This window comes from Vulpes lagopus, chromosome 20 (assembly GCF_018345385.1).
Source record: "Vulpes lagopus strain Blue_001 chromosome 20, ASM1834538v1, whole genome shotgun sequence".
Taxonomy (NCBI): Eukaryota; Metazoa; Chordata; class Mammalia; order Carnivora; family Canidae; genus Vulpes; species Vulpes lagopus.
The window spans coordinates 10,038,875-10,055,393 of record NC_054843.1 but is presented as its reverse complement, the minus strand read 5'-3'; the positions used below and the strand labels follow the sequence as shown (position 1 = coordinate 10,055,393).

The following is a 16,519-nucleotide window of genomic DNA, read 5'->3' as shown; positions in this document are numbered from 1 at the left end:
AAAAAAAAAGAGGCGACACCGCGGCTGGAAATGCTGATCGGCAGCCACAGCAGCTGGCTGATTGTCTAGAAGAGAGCGGTTCTCTAGAACGCCTGCCAGCCCCCGGCCCGCGAGCCCTGCCGGCCTGCAGCAGCCCGGGGTGGGGGCCGAGGGGGGCCAGCGCAGTCCTGGCTGTCCATCACTGCTCCACCCTGCGGCCACCTGTCTCTGTCACCGGCTGTTCCAGAAAGGAGCCTGGTTACCCAGTGTCTGTGTCTGCAGAGCTGGGTGACAAAGGCAGGTTTTACTTTATTTTTTTAAAGATTTTATTTATTTATTCATGAGAGACATAGAGAGAGGCAGAGACACAGGCAGAGGGAGAAGCAGGCTCCATGCAGGGAGCCCGACAGGGGACTCGATCCCAGGACTCCAGGATCAGGCCCTGAGCCGAAGACGACACTAAACTGCTGAGCCACCCAGGGCTGCCCAGGTTTTACTTTTAAAGACTGTATTGCTCCTAACCGCTTTCTTCTTCCTGGAGAAGGAGCTGCCGGGATTTAGGAGGTGGCCGGGACAGCAGTCGCAGGGGGAAAACGCGGGCCTGTGCCGGGGGCTGCCAGAGACAGGGAGCCAGGCGAGCCCCGGCCCGGTGATTCCTCTGCAGATGCCGGGGCAGAGGGCGGCCTGGTGCCCACAGGCCCCTTCCCAGACACGGAGCTCTTTGTCAAGATGGGCTGCGTCGGGGCACCAGGGGGGCTCAGCGGTTGAGAGTCTACCTTTGTCCCAGGGCATGATCCTGGAGTCCCGGGATCCAGTCCCATGTCGGGCTCCCTGCATGGAGCCTGCTTCTCCTTCTGCCTGTGTCTCTGCCTCTCTCTGTGTCTCTCATGAATAAATGAATAATAATTTTTTTAAAAATGGGCTTCGTTGATGCCCCCCAAATGATGGCAGAGACACACAGGCTGAGGGGCCGATGGGGCCGCATGCAGAATGAGTTATAACAGGATCCCCAAGGCCGCGGGGAGACCAGGGAGATGGAGAAAGGAGACACTGGCCCCGCTGTGCAGAACTTATCTTAGACTTTATGGTGCTTAGTGTAACCACTCTGAAAATAAGAAGTCTCAAAGCTTCGAACAAGTCAGGACTGGCCCAAATATGTGGCTTTCTGTCCCTGTGCTTTCATGTCCCTGCCGCCCTCTTCTTGGCCTGCTGCTGCCCACACCTGCAGTGGTTAAGAGAGAAGCGTTATTTAAGAGGGGTCCTTGCAGCCAGCCGCTGGGGGTTTTATATAACTCACTCTGCTCTTCTCCTCCTCCTCCTCCTCCTTCTTCTTCTTCTTCTTGAAGATTTTATTTATTTATTCATGAGAGACACACAGAGAGAGAGGCAGAGACACAACTAGAGAAAGAAGCAGGCTCCCTGCAGGGAGCCGGATGCAGGACTCGATCCCAGGACCCGGGATCACACCCTGAGCTGAAGGCAGGCCAACCACGGAGCCACCCAGGTGCCCCTCACTCTGCTCTTTTTGCTCCAGAGCAGACTGAGGAGAACCTGGGCAGCCTTCAGAATGGCCCTGAGGAGGCTGGACCCTGAGGCAGGGAATCGCCTCAGGCGGCCAAGCAGGGTGCTGTCCCGGGCCCCTGTGCAGGGGAGTTGTAAGGACCACTCGGTGGGGGGCCGTCCTGCCTGTCCACCTCCCCACCCCTCCAGCTCCCGGGAGCTTCAGACTCCAGCTGGGGGAAATCCTCAGCCCCTTCCCCCCTCATGCATCTGCCTGAGGGGGAGGGAGATTTGGAGGGGGCGGACGGGTGTCCAGCAAGGGCCCGGAGCTTCCGGGACCCTGAATCCAGTTCCCTAAGTCAGCTGGAGCCTCTCGATGTGCAATAGGTCCACCTTCATGGATCTCTGGCCACCAGCATGACCTCGCCTTGGAAGAGCTTCTTAAAAATTCATATCCCTGGGTCCCAGGCAAGACTTCCTGAATCCAACTCTGCGATTTTTCAATTCATATTTTTACTTTATTTTTTTATGTTTTAAAAAATTTATTTATTTATTTATTTATTTATTTATTTATTTATTTATTTATTCATGAGAGACACAGAGAGGCCTAGACACAGGCAGAGGGAGAAGCAGGCTCCATGTGGGGAGCCTGATGTGGGACTCGATCCTGGGTCTCCAGGATCACGCCCTGGGATGAAGGCGGCGCTAAACCGTTGAGCCACCCGGGCTGCCCACTTTTTTCTTTAGAGTCAGTCATGCAGTTGAATAATGCAAACATAAGACCCTGCCACTTCAATATATCTGTGTCACCACCATGGAGATCAAGATCTAGAACATTTCTACTGCCAAGAAGCCTCCCTCCCATCCTTCCCAGATAACACCCGGCTTCCGGGGACAGCTGTTCTTCTGACTCTCATCACCCAGAGAGGTTTGCCTGTGTCTGAACTCCTATGAGCCCGGTTTCTTTCTCTCGTGGGTGAGACTCATCCACATTTGTTGCTTATGGTGATGACTATTTTTTTCCCTGTGGCAGCGTAGCATCCGATTGTATGGATATACTACAACTTATCTACTCTTTCTACTCTTGATGGTATCTGGGTTGTTTCCAGGTCTTGACTATTATACCAGAGCTACTAAGAACATTCCTGTGTGTCTCTCTCGTGCCCATCAGCGCTCCCTCCTGTTGGGAGTGGAATGCCGTGTTGTAGGGTTTATGCTGCACTTCGGTAGCTCACTGCCGAACACTTCTCCAAAGCAGGTGTGCCATTTGCACTCGAGTAACAGTGAATGGCAGTTCGGTTGCTCTGCGTTCTTGTCCACACTTAGTATCGTCAGACCTTTTCGTTTTAGCCGTTCTGGGAGGTGTGCAGCGGTATCTCTTTGTGGTTTTAATTTGCGCTGCTCCGCTGCCTAAAGAAGTTGGGAACATTTTCATGTGCTTATCGGCCGTTGGATTTTGTCTTTTGTTAAAAGGCTGTTCGAAGCTTTTAAAAACTGGGGGTCTCTTACCCTCTTAATTTCCAGGGATATCTTATCATTAACAACCCCTCCAGGTGACTTAGAGAACACTACCTCGCTGAAGGTCCAGTCTTCGTGGCATCTCTTTCTCCCCTTCTTCAATTCCCAAGCCAGCAGCTCACTTCCTGCCAGGTTACCGACATGGTGCTTTCCTCTCCAGCTTCTCTTGGCTATGTGTGGTAGGATTGGACTTCACGGATTAATTGTGGCTGTGTGTCCTTCACTCAGGTCTGGCTGCGTGTGGGGCTTGCAGTCTGGAGATGTGAGGGGCACGTCCAAGCCACCTTTGCCTTTCCAGCAGCATTCTAGTAGCACCAGGAGCTTGTCAGAGACATGTGGTTTGGGGGAAAGATGGCAGGAGAAAGAAGAGTTTTGGAACTTCCTTTGTTGGCCTTGAGTCTACTGCTCCATTTCCTAGGGGTTGGGTAGCCCCACCTCTCCCCTCTTCCCCATCACCTGCCTTTCCCCTCTGCCACAAGCCCAAGAGAAGGACATATATTTAGTACGTGTCTGTCTAGGTCTGGGAGAGGTGTGGGTGGATGTGACCCACTTTGGGTCACCAGCGAGGAGCCTCCCCACCCTCAACACCAACTGTGCAATAATCCACCTTCTGAGGACGAATGCTCCCCATCTCTCTGCCACCCCATGAATCGGATGAGGGGAATCAAAGTTTTATAGTGTCCAGGGATCTAGAACACGCATAAGGCACCCCTGTCACTCTGCAGACAAGCACTGCAGAGACCGTGAGGGATGGTGTCTCGGTGGGAGAGTCAGCCAGAGCATTTGCAAGCCTGCTCATCCCGGAGAGAGGCTGTTGCTTCTGGAGAGGATTGAGAGACAGAGGGAGGGAAAGAGCATGTGTTTCTTCTGTGCCTTTGGTAACAAAGGGAGTTCCCACTTGCTGCTCTTTCCCTGTGCACGGTGTCGCGCAGAGGCCCAGTGTGGCAGGAAGTGGTGAGTGGTGGCAAGGAGGAAGGAGATGCTCGGTGCAGCCCCTCCGTGTGCTTCCCCCACCGTCACCCCGGCGGGGCTGAGCGGCTCAGTGAAATGGCCCCAGGTGGGTATTTACAGGGTCATGATCACGAACACAGATTTGTCATGGTTTTGTGCCTGCGCGTGGTGGGCACTGACACCGATCATCATGAGACTGGCTCTGATGAAGGTTCCTTTTTCCACCTAGGCCGGGTATGATGGTGAGAGTATTGGGAACTGCCCCTTCTCCCAGCGCCTTTTCATGATTCTCTGGCTAAAGGGCGTCATATTTAATGTGACAACGGTGGACCTGAAGAGGTAAGATGGGGTTTCTGCGTTATTGAAGTAACTGTCCTTGATTCCTGGCCCACTCCCACCCCGACACCCACACCCATACTCACACCCACAACCACGCCCAGCTCATACTCACACCCACACCCCACACTCATACCCACACCCCACACTTATACTCACACCCCACACTCATACCCATACACCCCCAACACTCACATAACACACCGTGCACTCACACATTCAACACTCAGGCACAGTCCCGTGTGCACACACTCACACACTCCTAGGACCCACGGCCAATCCCATGGCACAACCACCCTCGGTCAGGACTCTGAACTGAAGCTCAAGTCTGGGCTCATCAGTAATTACAGGATTGGATCAGACACGACCAGGGAGGCGTCGGGGGCATCATAAGGAACCTGCTCCCCCAGTTACTGGTCAGCTGAGAACCGCTCCAAAGCCTGGGTGAGCAGCTCTCCTGCGATGACGCCGGGGAGAGTTAGGCTTCTCACTTCCGTATCCAGAGAAGAACCACACTTTCGTTGTCAGTAGGACATTTTGCAAACCCCCGGTCGCCTTTGAAGTTGTCAGGGGTTGCTCCTCGTAAGCTGGGGAGGACACGGCTAAGCTTGGGAAATGAATGCAAACCTTGGCAGCCGTTTACAGAAGCTGCCGTTCGCTCCCACCCAGGAAACCCGCAGACCTGCAGAATCTGGCTCCTGGGACAAACCCTCCCTTTATGACTTTTGATGGCGAAGTCAAGACGGATGTGAATAAGATCGAGGAGTTCTTAGAGGAGAAGTTAGCTCCCCCAAGGTAGGCCTCCTAAAACCAGCATTCACAACCTGACAGTTTTCCCCCTTCACAGACCATTTGAAAGCTCCTGGCTTCGTGTATTTGGTCTTCTGTGGCCACGGTACTTACTTCCTTAGCCGTACTGCGGTGTGCCGCAGAAAACACAGAGCAAGATTAGAAGCCTTGAGTGATGGTAGGCCTGGGTCTCTCTGCTTTGCACCTGCAGTTTGGCAATTACGGTTTGACGGCAGGAAGTGGGGAGGAGGTGGGTCGATGGCGCATGGGTTGGCCATCTCTTAGGTCCACTGCTGGAAGCTAAGGAGTGCATGTGAGCCTGCGATGTCGCAGAGTCCCTCCTAGTCCACCACCTTCAGTTTTCTTGGAAGGGAACCAAGACCAGGGAGGTCTGAGCTGTGCCAGGACGAGAACGGCAAGGGCTTTCTCCCTGGACTGTTGCTTCCGAAGCTTGAAGAGTACCAAGATTAGGAAAACATTCAAGGGGGAAATTTTCACTTTTATATCCACTCAGAGACAGACGTGTCCACCCTCCCACCACTTCTTTTAGCCCAACTCAAACATTGCTCATCCGTGATACTCCAATTCTGAATCTTTCAAGGTACCCTAAGCTGGGGACCCAACATCCAGAATCTAACTCTGCAGGAAATGATGTGTTTGCCAAATTCTCCGCATTTATAAAAAACACCAAGAAGGATGCAAATGAGAGTGAGTACCTGTTGTCTTTCTGTCCGGTGTTCCACGCAGACTACCCCTTGCTCAGCCTCTGGTGTGGCTTCTTCTAAGATCCTGGGAATTCTGATTAATTTCCCCAGGGGTAGGGACCTATATCTAGAAATAAGGAAGAAGTACCTCTAATGGTGAATCTGCATATGGGTTTCAGGAGATCGATTGCTTCTAGAAGTTGGGAGCCCAGAAAAGAACATTTTTAGGGGCAAAAGAATCCCCAGGAATTCCCTGCTGCACCATGAGAATCGGTTTCAATGACACTTCTGCCAGTCTTTTCTTCATTATGGGCTTCCCATACATATTTTTGAATGAGTGGATGAGTTCAAGAAGGAGTGTTGTGTAGCCAGCAGAATTATTATCCACATCCTTCCCTCCAATTCCCTCATGCTGACCCAGCCATGTGTCAGGAGTGAATAGAAAGGCAATCGACCCCTTCCCTTCATGTCTAGAGAAAGGTGACACTAACTCGTGTGACTTAGTCATTTTTTGCCTTCGTGTTCTAGTTTACGAAAAGAACCTGCTAAAGGCCCTGAAAAAGCTGGATAATTACTTAAATAGCCCTCTGCCTGACGAAATTGATGCCTACAGCACTGAGGACATCACTGTTTCTGGAAGGAAGTTCCTGGATGGGGATGAGCTCACGTTAGCTGACTGTAACCTCTTACCCAAGCTCCACATTATAAAGGTTTGACGTTCTTCCTACCACGGGTGCTGCAAACATGAATGGGGCTTTGTTTTATTTTGGCCAGACATCAAAACAATCTAAAATGCAGATTCTTGAATTAAAAAGTCAGTTTGTTTCTGTTTGAGGCGGTCAAATCCCAAGTCTCAGATACATGGATATTCTCAGGTATTCTTCAGGTGGTCCCAAGAAGCATTTGGGAACCTGGCCTCCCACCCTTCCATCCTCACTGCTTGTTCCAGGTCTTACCCCCACAGCTGAAAGAAAAGTTATGTGAAGACAGTATGAAGGCAACATTGACTACACCTGGCATTTAATACTTGAGGCTTGGAGACAATGCATAGAATCTGGAAATACCGCAATGTGAACTCTGTCAGTTGTTGGTGATTGGCAGGGGAAATACCTCTGTGTAGGGATGACAGAGGTGTGTCTTCTTAGCACTTAATATTGACCCCCCTATAGCTAGGGAGCAGCTCCTTGGCTGGGCCTCTGCCAGATTTGGCATCGTGTCTTCCCAGATAGTTGACCAGGAAGTCAGCATCATGGGTCACATATTTTAGGATTTAAAGACTCCCTAGACCAGTGGTTCTTCAACATTAGTAGGCATAAGAATTTTGGGGGGAGCATTTTTAGAATTATAAATCCCCTGATCCAGCCTCTGGTCAGCTAAATCAGAACTTCTGGGGGTGATTTCTGGGGGATTCCAAAGTAGATGGCCCTAGACTTGGACTGCAGTACAGCTGTCTCTCAGTAGTGCCCCCAGACTTCACATCACTTACAGGTGTTAGTTGTTATCATTATTACAACTGCAATATTCTTGGCCCTTGTAGCCTCGTCGGCCCCAGGAAGAAGCCCAAGCCTTGTTCTAGGGCACCTTGATGATTAAAACCCCACCAAGTCCAAATCTAGGTTCTGGGTACAGGCTAGGGGAGATGGGTGAGAAGACACAGGTAAGTACAAGTCAAGGCCCCTGTGATCTAATAAAGCATTGGTATTTAGAATTGACAAATTAGGGTCACCTGGGTAGCTCAGTGGTTGAGCGTCTGCCTCTGGCTCAGGTGGTGATCTTGGGATCTGAGGATCAAGTCCTGAATTGGGTTCCCCGCAGGGCACCTGCTTCTCCCTCTACCTATGTCTCTGCCTCTCTCTCTGTATCTCTCATGAATAAATAAATAAAATCCTTAAAAAAAGGAATTGACAAATTAGGCTCACCTAATCTGTGGTGCTGATGCTCCTACAGGCTACCAGCTATCCCTGGTTACTCCCTGTCATTGCCTTGCCTTTTGTTCCTGCACTTCTTTTTCCTTTCTGATTCCTTTCCTAACCCTTGTCCCATTTCTCTTCTCTCTTCCTGGTGTGTTCAAGGGATACCAGCTGGAAATCCAAGCCTTGAAGATGTGTCTGAGCCCCCAAGTGAATGTTCTTTTCAATAACTTTGCCAGTTCCCCAAGATCTAAAATGTAATGAAAGTATCTCAATTCACCATATATAGGAACCTCACATATTTGGTAGCCATTTTCCAACAAGATATTTATGTAGTTGCAATTGGTTTAGTCCCTTCGGTGGGTGTGTTGTAGTCATTGTCATGACTAATGTAGCATCACAGAAGTACACGGAGGTTGGGGAAGAGCAAGAGAAGTTCCCCAGCCATATAGCATCGATTGCCACTTGATTAGCTCCTGTAAGAAAAGAGTATTTAAAATTTTAGTAGATGGGGTAAACTTCAGAGTAAAATAAAACAGACCCTCATATAAGACCTGAGAGCAACATCTTCAAAGCGATTGAGCATTCAAAATACCAAGCAGCTTATTAATCTTTCAGGATGGAGCACCTTCAGAAGGGAAATGAGACTCTGTCTAAAGGAATTTATGATAAAAGATGAGAGACTACAGGAACTTATAATCTCTTCTCCTTCCTGAAACCTAGCAAAAACAATATGAAAAAATAGAGCAAAGCTTCCTCTTTCATAAAACCAGAAAGGGACAGAATACCAATTCAAAAACTAAAAAACTTGCTCCAGTGTGAGGTGTCACAGCCAATGCCTGGTTCCCTGTATCTTCAGCAAAGCTCAGATTTCTCTAAAAGTAAATAGTTCAGCCCTGAAATGCCCAACCCAAACTTTTTTGAGGACTAGGGCTGTAGAAGAGAAGCAGGGAATAGCCCCATAGAGATCACTTTTGAGTTGAGATTCTCTGGGGGAGGGGGAGCTGAAGGAGGAACCATACAGAGGCACCATCTTTGTTTTCTGCCACCCATCCCCTAATCTGTAGGAACAGGGAGGGAGGGGAGGTGGAGAGAAGGGATGTGGCATTCTGCTTTGTGGCTGCTGAGTGGAGAAAAGAAACAGTCCCTGAAGCAGGCAAAAGGAAGACTGTGAATTGCCTGAGCTTCATTTTTAGCCGTGGTGACCTCCTGCCTAATCCATGAGTCTCAGAATGGAGGATGCTCTACCCCTAACCTTGACTCTGATCCTGACCTAAACCCTAATGTGTCTGTGAGACAGAATATAGAGCAGTGTTTGGCAAGAGAATGTTGGAGGGTAAACTTCCACATTGGTCAGGACGCCTTGGTGGCTCAGCAGTTGAGCGTCTGCCTTTGGCTCAGTGTGATCCCAGTCCAGGGATCAAGTCCCACATTGGGCTCCCTGTAGGGAACCTGCTTCTCCCTCTGCCCGTGTCTCTGCCTCTCTCTCTGTGTGTCTCTCATAAATAAATAAAATCTTAAAAACAAAACACATCCAAATTGGTCTACCAGCTGCCATGTCTCATTCCCTTTGCCCTCCATACTATTGTTAAGAAGTGTGAAGTCCAATAGATCTGCCTCATTAAAAGATTAATAACCAGAAAGAATCTAAGTGGGACCTGTATGTGGATAGAGATGATCAAGAAGAGGAGGGAAAAGGAGAAAGAGAAGGAACAGAAAAGGAAAAGGCAGATGAGAAGCACATATCTGATGAATTTCTCCAGTAAATGAAAATACATTCTAGTCAGATTCTTCTCTATGGCCTCTAAGACATGAAAGAGAACATGGATCTTTTGAGAAAAAGCTCAGAGACAGGTCCCATCAGGGACCTGGAGGGACAGGCCTGAGGACACCATCCAAAATCGAACAGAGAAGAACCAAGGGATAAAAAGGGATTAGAGATTTCCTAGATGTACATAATCAGGAACCAGAGAACAGGAGAGGAAAAAGAAAAGAGAGGAAGGAGGGAAAATTATTTTGTACTAAAGGCAGATCTGAATCTTCAATTTGAACAACATGCCATGATTGGAAAAATATAATCCAGAATAATTAACACACTATGACATACCTGATAAATTACTGAACTTTGAGGATCAAAAGAACGCTTTGGGCATCCAGATGATATGAATAATAATAGCAATAATAATAATAATAATAATAATAATAAAATAATAATAATAAATAGTAAAGCCACCTGTGGAGGCAAGAAATTCAGACTGGCCTCATATGTTTCCACATCACATTAAAACCCAGAAAACAGGACACCTGGGTGGCTCAGTCGGCTAAGTGTCCAACTCTTGATTTGGGCTCAAGGCATGATCTCATGGGTCATGGGATTGAGCCCGTCATCAGGCTCCACGCTCGGCAGGGAGTGTGCTGAAGATTCTCTTTCCTTGTCTCTTCCTCCACAACATGCTTTCTCTCTAAATCTCTCTCCCTGTTCCTCTTCCCCCACCACATGCTTTCTCTCTAAAATAAATAAATAAATCTTAAAAAACAAAACAAAACAGGAAACAGTGGTTTAATAGTTACAGAGCATCGAAGGAAACAATATGTGATGTAAGAATTTCATATCTAGGTAAATTGTTGTTTTTACCTGGACTTCTGGTCTTAAGAAAATCAGTATTCCTGAGCCATTTTTTAAAATAAGACTTTTCTGTGATGAAGTAATAAAATGATCATCAAAATAAGAATCCAGAACAGAGAAGGCGTATAGCATAAAAGGCTGATGATAAACATAGAACCTATTTAAATCCAAAGACAGAACTAAAGACTAAACAATGTTGGGAATTATAGTTGCAGAACAGAATCGGAACATGGTAAACTTGGATGTTTTTACAATTAATGGAAGGAGGATAAAGGAGAAGAAATGGGAAAAAAAAAGTGTAGTTGTAGTAATTTCCTCATTTGCCATAATCGGGAGTAAATAGGTATTATCTAAACTTCACAAATTAATAGAGAATCTTTATTATTTAAGGTTATATCGGAAACCATGGGAAAAATTAAAATAGACCATAGCTTCTGTATTACCAGAAACACACACACACACACACACACACACACACACACACACACACGCAAACACATTAATATGCAGAGAAAGATAGAAAACAAAGTATTAAATTCAGAATATGTACCATAATAACAAGATTATATCTGTAGGAGGCATACACTTAATAAATGTGCTCAGAAATGTTAAATGAAAGCATATTTAAAGTTTAAAAAATGTTAAAATTTAAAATTTATTTTGCAAATGAAAGGAAAGAATTCTTAACACTAATAGCAGTAAGGTTGAATTCAGATAAGACATGTTAAACAGTTTAGGAGGGTTTCTGACGGTTGTATCATCCTTTTTTTTCGCTGCATCAATGGCTCCTGGCCTGCAAAATCTGAGTAATAGGTCCCAAAGATCTTCTAATTTGTGTTAAGTCCCATGTTCACCTCATCCATACATCCCAGAAACCAGTGCAACGGGAGGCAACAAAGCAGAACAGACCTTTTTTTATTCTTAAAGATTTTATTTATTTATTCATGAGAGAGAGAGAGAGAGAGAGGCAGAGGGAGAAGCAGGGTCCATGCGGGGAGCCCGATGTGGGACTCGATCCTGGGTCTCCAGAATCACACCCTGGGCTGAAGGCAGCGCGAAACTGCCGGGCCACCAGGGCTGCCCCAGAACAGACTTTTGTAGCCCTGGGTCACTGTTAGGGGATGAATTGTATCCTCCCAAATTCATGTGTTGAAGTCCAAATCCCCAACACCTCCAAATATGATCTTATTTGGAAATAGGATTTTTGTAGATGTAATTATTTAAGATGAAGTTGTATTGGAGTAGGGTAGGCCCCCAATCCAATGGGACTGGTGTCCTTATAAAAAAAGGAAATTTGGGCACAGAGACCCACAGAGGGAGAATGTCATGTGAGGACTGCAGTTATGCTGCTGCAAACCAAGGAACTACCAGAAGCTGGGGAGAGAACAGATCTTTCCCTAGAGTTCCCAGAGGGAATGTGCCCTGCTGACACCTTGATCTTGGAATTCTGGCCTCCTGGTCAGTGAGAGAATAAATTTCTGTTGTCCTAAGCCACTTGGGTTATAGTATTTTGTGACAGCAGCCCCAGTAATCTGATAGTCCCCAACAGAATATACCCTCCTTTCTGATGAATTCCCCAATGATGCCCCTCTAGCCAAAGAAAACACTGTTTTCTGGAAAACACTGTTGTGTTTCCCATGATGTTCACCCTCAGGTGCCCTGTCCTCACATCCACCACATCCACAAGGATAGGGATTTGTGTCCATTTGTTGACAATGAGATGATCTCTTCAGTGACAGAATGATGGAAATCTGTAGGAATAATAGACACAGATATCTGGGATTTCAGGAGGTGAGGCTCAGCAAGTAGGAAAAAGAGAACACTTCACGGTGAATCTGACACAATCAGAACTGAATATCTTTTTTTTTAAATTGTTATTTATTTATGATAGTCAGAGAGAGAGAGAGAGAGAGAGAGAGAGAGAGGCAGAGGGAGAAGCAGGCTCCATGCACCGGGAGCCCGATGTGGGATTCGATCCCGGGTCTCCAGGATCGCGCCCTGGGCCAAAGGCAGGCGCCAAACCGCTGCGCCACCCAGGGATCCCAGAGCTGAATATCTTCATGAATCTTTAGGCACCAAACAACACAGCCCCAGAACACACAAAGCCCAAACTGTGGGCAATACAAGGAGAAGTCCATCGAAGTAGAGACCAAATTCATAACAGTGGATCCCAAGGACTATCTGGGATACATTGGTGGGCAGGACTGTGTGGAACCACTGTTTTGAGCCCAATATTTTCATGAACTTTCCTGTTGCGAAGTTGAAGTGCAGCTTGGGGTAGCCTGACTGACTGTAGGAAGAATACATCAGAACTTGAGAAAGAGAATATATCACATGCCTCAAAAGAGTGGATTGTCTGCCCTAATAGTCTACATTAGTAGGTTTTTCCTTTGCTGATTATTTCCTCTTGATTTTCAGATCGTGGCCAAGAGATACAGAGATTTTGAATTTCCTTCTGAAATGACTGGCATCTGGAGATACTTGAACAATGCTTATGCTAGGGATGAATTCACGAATACGTGTCCAGCTGACCAGGAGATTGAACATGCATATTCTGATGTTGCAAAAAGAATGATGTGAAGCCAGAGTGGTTTCTGTCTTACGTCTCGGCTGTATGAGCTAGGCTATGACAAAGGTGTGTCCTTTGTGAGTGCGTCCTTTATATTCCTCCCAAGAACCATAATGCCCATATTTTAAAAATACCGTATCATAGATCCACTCAACACCAAATGGTACCTGGCCTTGTGATTTGTCAACTCACTTGTGTATCTGAATAACACCAGTATCTATTGTGACACACGCCAGTGGTCCAGTTGACTTCTTAATTTACTTCTTTGGCAATCACGGACACTATAATCCATGATATTAGGGCATGTGTTTTGCAGTTTTAAGTTCCAAAGCAAATTAGACTTGGGTTCACGTCCTCCTTCAATTTTTAAAAAATTCGTCTGTCTCTGAGAGTTTTCGTAATCATCATATACAGCTTATTCTTCTCTAAAAGAGTAGCTTAAGTTTTTTTTCGGAACGAAAATACCGTTTTTGTAGTCACAAGATGATACATGCGTATTTCAATATTTTACAGTGATGTCAGAGTTTAAGGAAACCACCTAAAATTTCACTTCACCTAGATAATTGCTGATAATTTATTGGTGGACATCTTCCTGAGTCTCTCGACAGACGTTCACACTGCGCACAACTCCTCCATTCCTATGAAATAGGTCAGGGGATTGGTGATGCCTTGATGATCATCTGTAGAGGACCTAAAACAGAAAAAAAAAAAAAAAAGATTCAGCACTGCTGAGTTAGAGAATGCTCGCCATCAGGTTTCACAGGTGAAGAACTGGAGTCCACACACCTGTAGGGACGCACAGGGCCCACAGAGACCAGGAGCTATGGGAGGTCCCCGCTCTGCCTTTACCACATTGGTGATGCCAGCTGCCTCTGGTTCAAGGGCAGGCAGCAGAGGAAAGTGCGCATGGTATTTTGTTGCAGCTTCCTTTTGGAAGCCTCCTCTCACTCCCTCCCCTCTCTTGAGACCTGAGGATGCTCAACATGAGCTGCAAATTGGAGAATCCTACCCTGTGGTGAAATGTGAGCCAAGTGCACTTCGATTCCTTCTGAGGGCCACCCTCCCTCAGACCCAGCACTGCATTTCTACAGCGGTGATGTGGTATGGGGCTGGCCTGGTTCTTGCTGCTTCTCTGCCTTTTACCCTGTCACCTTGAGATCAGGCAGGGAAAGTCCAGGGAGACTGAGTTCGTGATGACTACTCTTGGGTAGTTCTGGTAACCAGTCAAGTTGGGGAGGAAGTAGAAAACCATTGGCTCAAAGAGTTTTGGTTTATCTGTGGCTTCCCCACCACCTTGCCCTACAGCTAACCTCTCATCTTAGGGTGTGTGGGCTGGGTTGCTGGGCTCCAACCGAAGGCATGGGAGACAGTGCGGAAGGCTGTGTAGATACTCATCAAGACCCCTCTGGGTCTGAGCATTCTCGAGCAGGCTGCGTTCCTTTGACATTTACGTACATCTTATAGAAACCCTCTTGTCCAGTTGGTTGTAGCATGTGGTTGATGCTAAAAGCTCATTTTTAAAAAGATATGCATTTCCTGTATGGGTGATTTATTGGAAAAGAGTAAGATGTGGGGCACCTGGGTGGCTCAATCAGTTGAGTGTCTGACTCTTGTTTTTGGTTCAGGTCACATGATTTCAGTGTCTTGAGATGGAGCCCCGCATCGGGCTCTGCACCCAGCATGGAGTCTGCTTGAGATTCTCTCTCCTTCTCCCTCTCCCCCTCATGCTTGTGCGCTCTCTCTTTAAAAGAAATACTTTTTTTAAAAAAAAGGAATAAAATGCGTTAACAGCAACTCTTGTGGGATTTAGCAAGAAATGTCCAGTGAGATTAACAAAATCCATAATCTGGTGGCTACTTTGTATTCCCTCTTACTGGCTGCTACAGTGTCATGCAGGGGCTGCCACCGGGCAGTGGGCTTTCTTTGTTAACCCTACATTTTTGGAGGTTGTATCTAGCATTCACCATCATGCATGTTTCATGTCTGTTTTGAAGTCAGATTTTCAAGTCTAGCTTTATAATGGTACATCTAAGTGTGGCAAATGAATAGGCTACCACTTGTTACTAGTGCAAACTCTGTGTTTTTAGATATTAAGATGATGTACATAAAGTCTGTGTGCCTTAAAAATTAAACACATAAAAATGTTTACATGAAACCCAGGTCTTTCATTTTTTTTCCCCACTTTGCATTCTCTACTTAGATTTAAAGAAAGAAAATGAACAGAAATGGCTTTCTTTAAAAACAATGAGCGCAATGTCCGACCAGAGATTATTGGTAATTGAATTGGAAATAATCTGTATTTGAATTGTGAGCCACAAAGACATTTTAACAGAGACTTAAAGAGGTCTGAAAAGACCTGTTCTTGTGACCTGTCCTTGTCCAGGTGGCTACAGTAGAGGTCCTCAGACTGTCCCAGTTTTCAGTGTGGTTGTAGGAACATGGGTAGTCCCTGGCCAGCCCCACCTTGGCATCCCACCCCTACATCCTGTTCATGGGTCCCTAAAAGGCTATTCCTTTGGGGAAGGGGAGAAATATTCCAGAGCTAGTTCGCTGGCTTAAAGTCTTTATTTCTGTGTGGATTTGAAACAAAACGTGTTTGTTCTTCAAAACATACTGTATAGATGGCAAATACGGACACTCAGTGAATGAATCTTCGCTTCGAGGCTTCGAAAGAGAAGCTTTCTCCAGGTGGAGAGGATCCAGTCTCACTTCTGGTTGCCCCAGAGGCCCTATAATTAGAAAAAAAAAATCAGCTTTTCTTCTGGACACAGAGTTTCCATGTATAAGCTAGAAAGGATATGGGAGTGTCACAAAATTATACTTTCTGGTTACTGCCCCGTGATTGGGGATGGAAGGAGGGAATTCAGTCCAGGAAAGGAATTCTGGAGACTGGATGTGTCAACAGATAATTTCTGATCTACAGGTCCATCCCCATCTGAATGTATACCCAAGCCACCCGGACAGACCATCAGATAGACACGCACACTCACGGCTGTACACACAGACACACAGTCACACACAAGCGTGTTCACATACAACACCGTCACAAAGTGTGCTCTCACACACACATAACACAATATACTCATACATAAGCACACACTCACATACATACACGTGTGTACCCCCCCAGCACACACACGGTGAGTGAGGTCAGTGTTCCTTTTCATGTGTCCTCCAGGCAGTGACCATAGCATCTCTTAGCAATGTCCCACCTATGCCTCATCCCCGCCTCCAGTGGTTCATGATGAGGCTTTGGAAGAATGTTTAAAAGAATGTCTTTTTTTTTAAATAAGAAAAATCCAACATTATTTTATAGTTAAGAGAGCCAAGAGGTGTATCATCCTAAGAATATGTAATTCACAGGACCCTGGATACCTAAAATGCAGAAATTGGGATACCTTTGTTTGCATTACAAAATAATTTCTTTCCATACATTGCTTTAATTCTGAGTTTTTCTGTATGGCCAGTTTCCCTTCAGACATTAACATTTTGGGTTCAGGGACACATGGGTGGCTCAGCGGTTGAGCACCTGCCTTTGGCCCAGGGCGCAATCCTAGAGTCCCGGGATTGAGTCCCACATAGGGCTCCCTGCATGGAGCCTGCTTCTCCCTCTGCCTGTGTCTCTGCCTCTTTCTCT

At 46.6% G+C, this 16,519-nt stretch overlaps 1 protein-coding gene across 3 annotated transcripts in view; it reads left to right on the top strand.

Moving 5' to 3' along the window:
* CLIC6 (chloride intracellular channel 6) overlaps positions 1-15,019 on the top strand; it is a 45,597-nt gene extending 30,578 nt beyond the window's left edge. For 2 of the 3 annotated variants that reach the window (XM_041734708.1, XM_041734710.1), the window contains exons 2-6: positions 4,178-4,287; positions 4,954-5,079; positions 5,675-5,781; positions 6,306-6,487; positions 12,732-15,019. In XM_041734708.1, the coding sequence (XP_041590642.1) occupies positions 4,178-4,287; positions 4,954-5,079; positions 5,675-5,781; positions 6,306-6,487; positions 12,732-12,893 (687 nt within the window). In that variant the 3' untranslated portion in view covers positions 12,894-15,019. Of the gene's footprint in view, positions 1-3,927; positions 4,055-4,177; positions 4,288-4,953; positions 5,080-5,674; positions 5,782-6,305; positions 6,488-12,731 lie in introns of those variants that run through there. The other variant, XM_041734709.1, reaches the window with a different exon arrangement.
* The last annotated feature ends 1,500 nt before the right edge of the window (positions 15,020-16,519 follow it).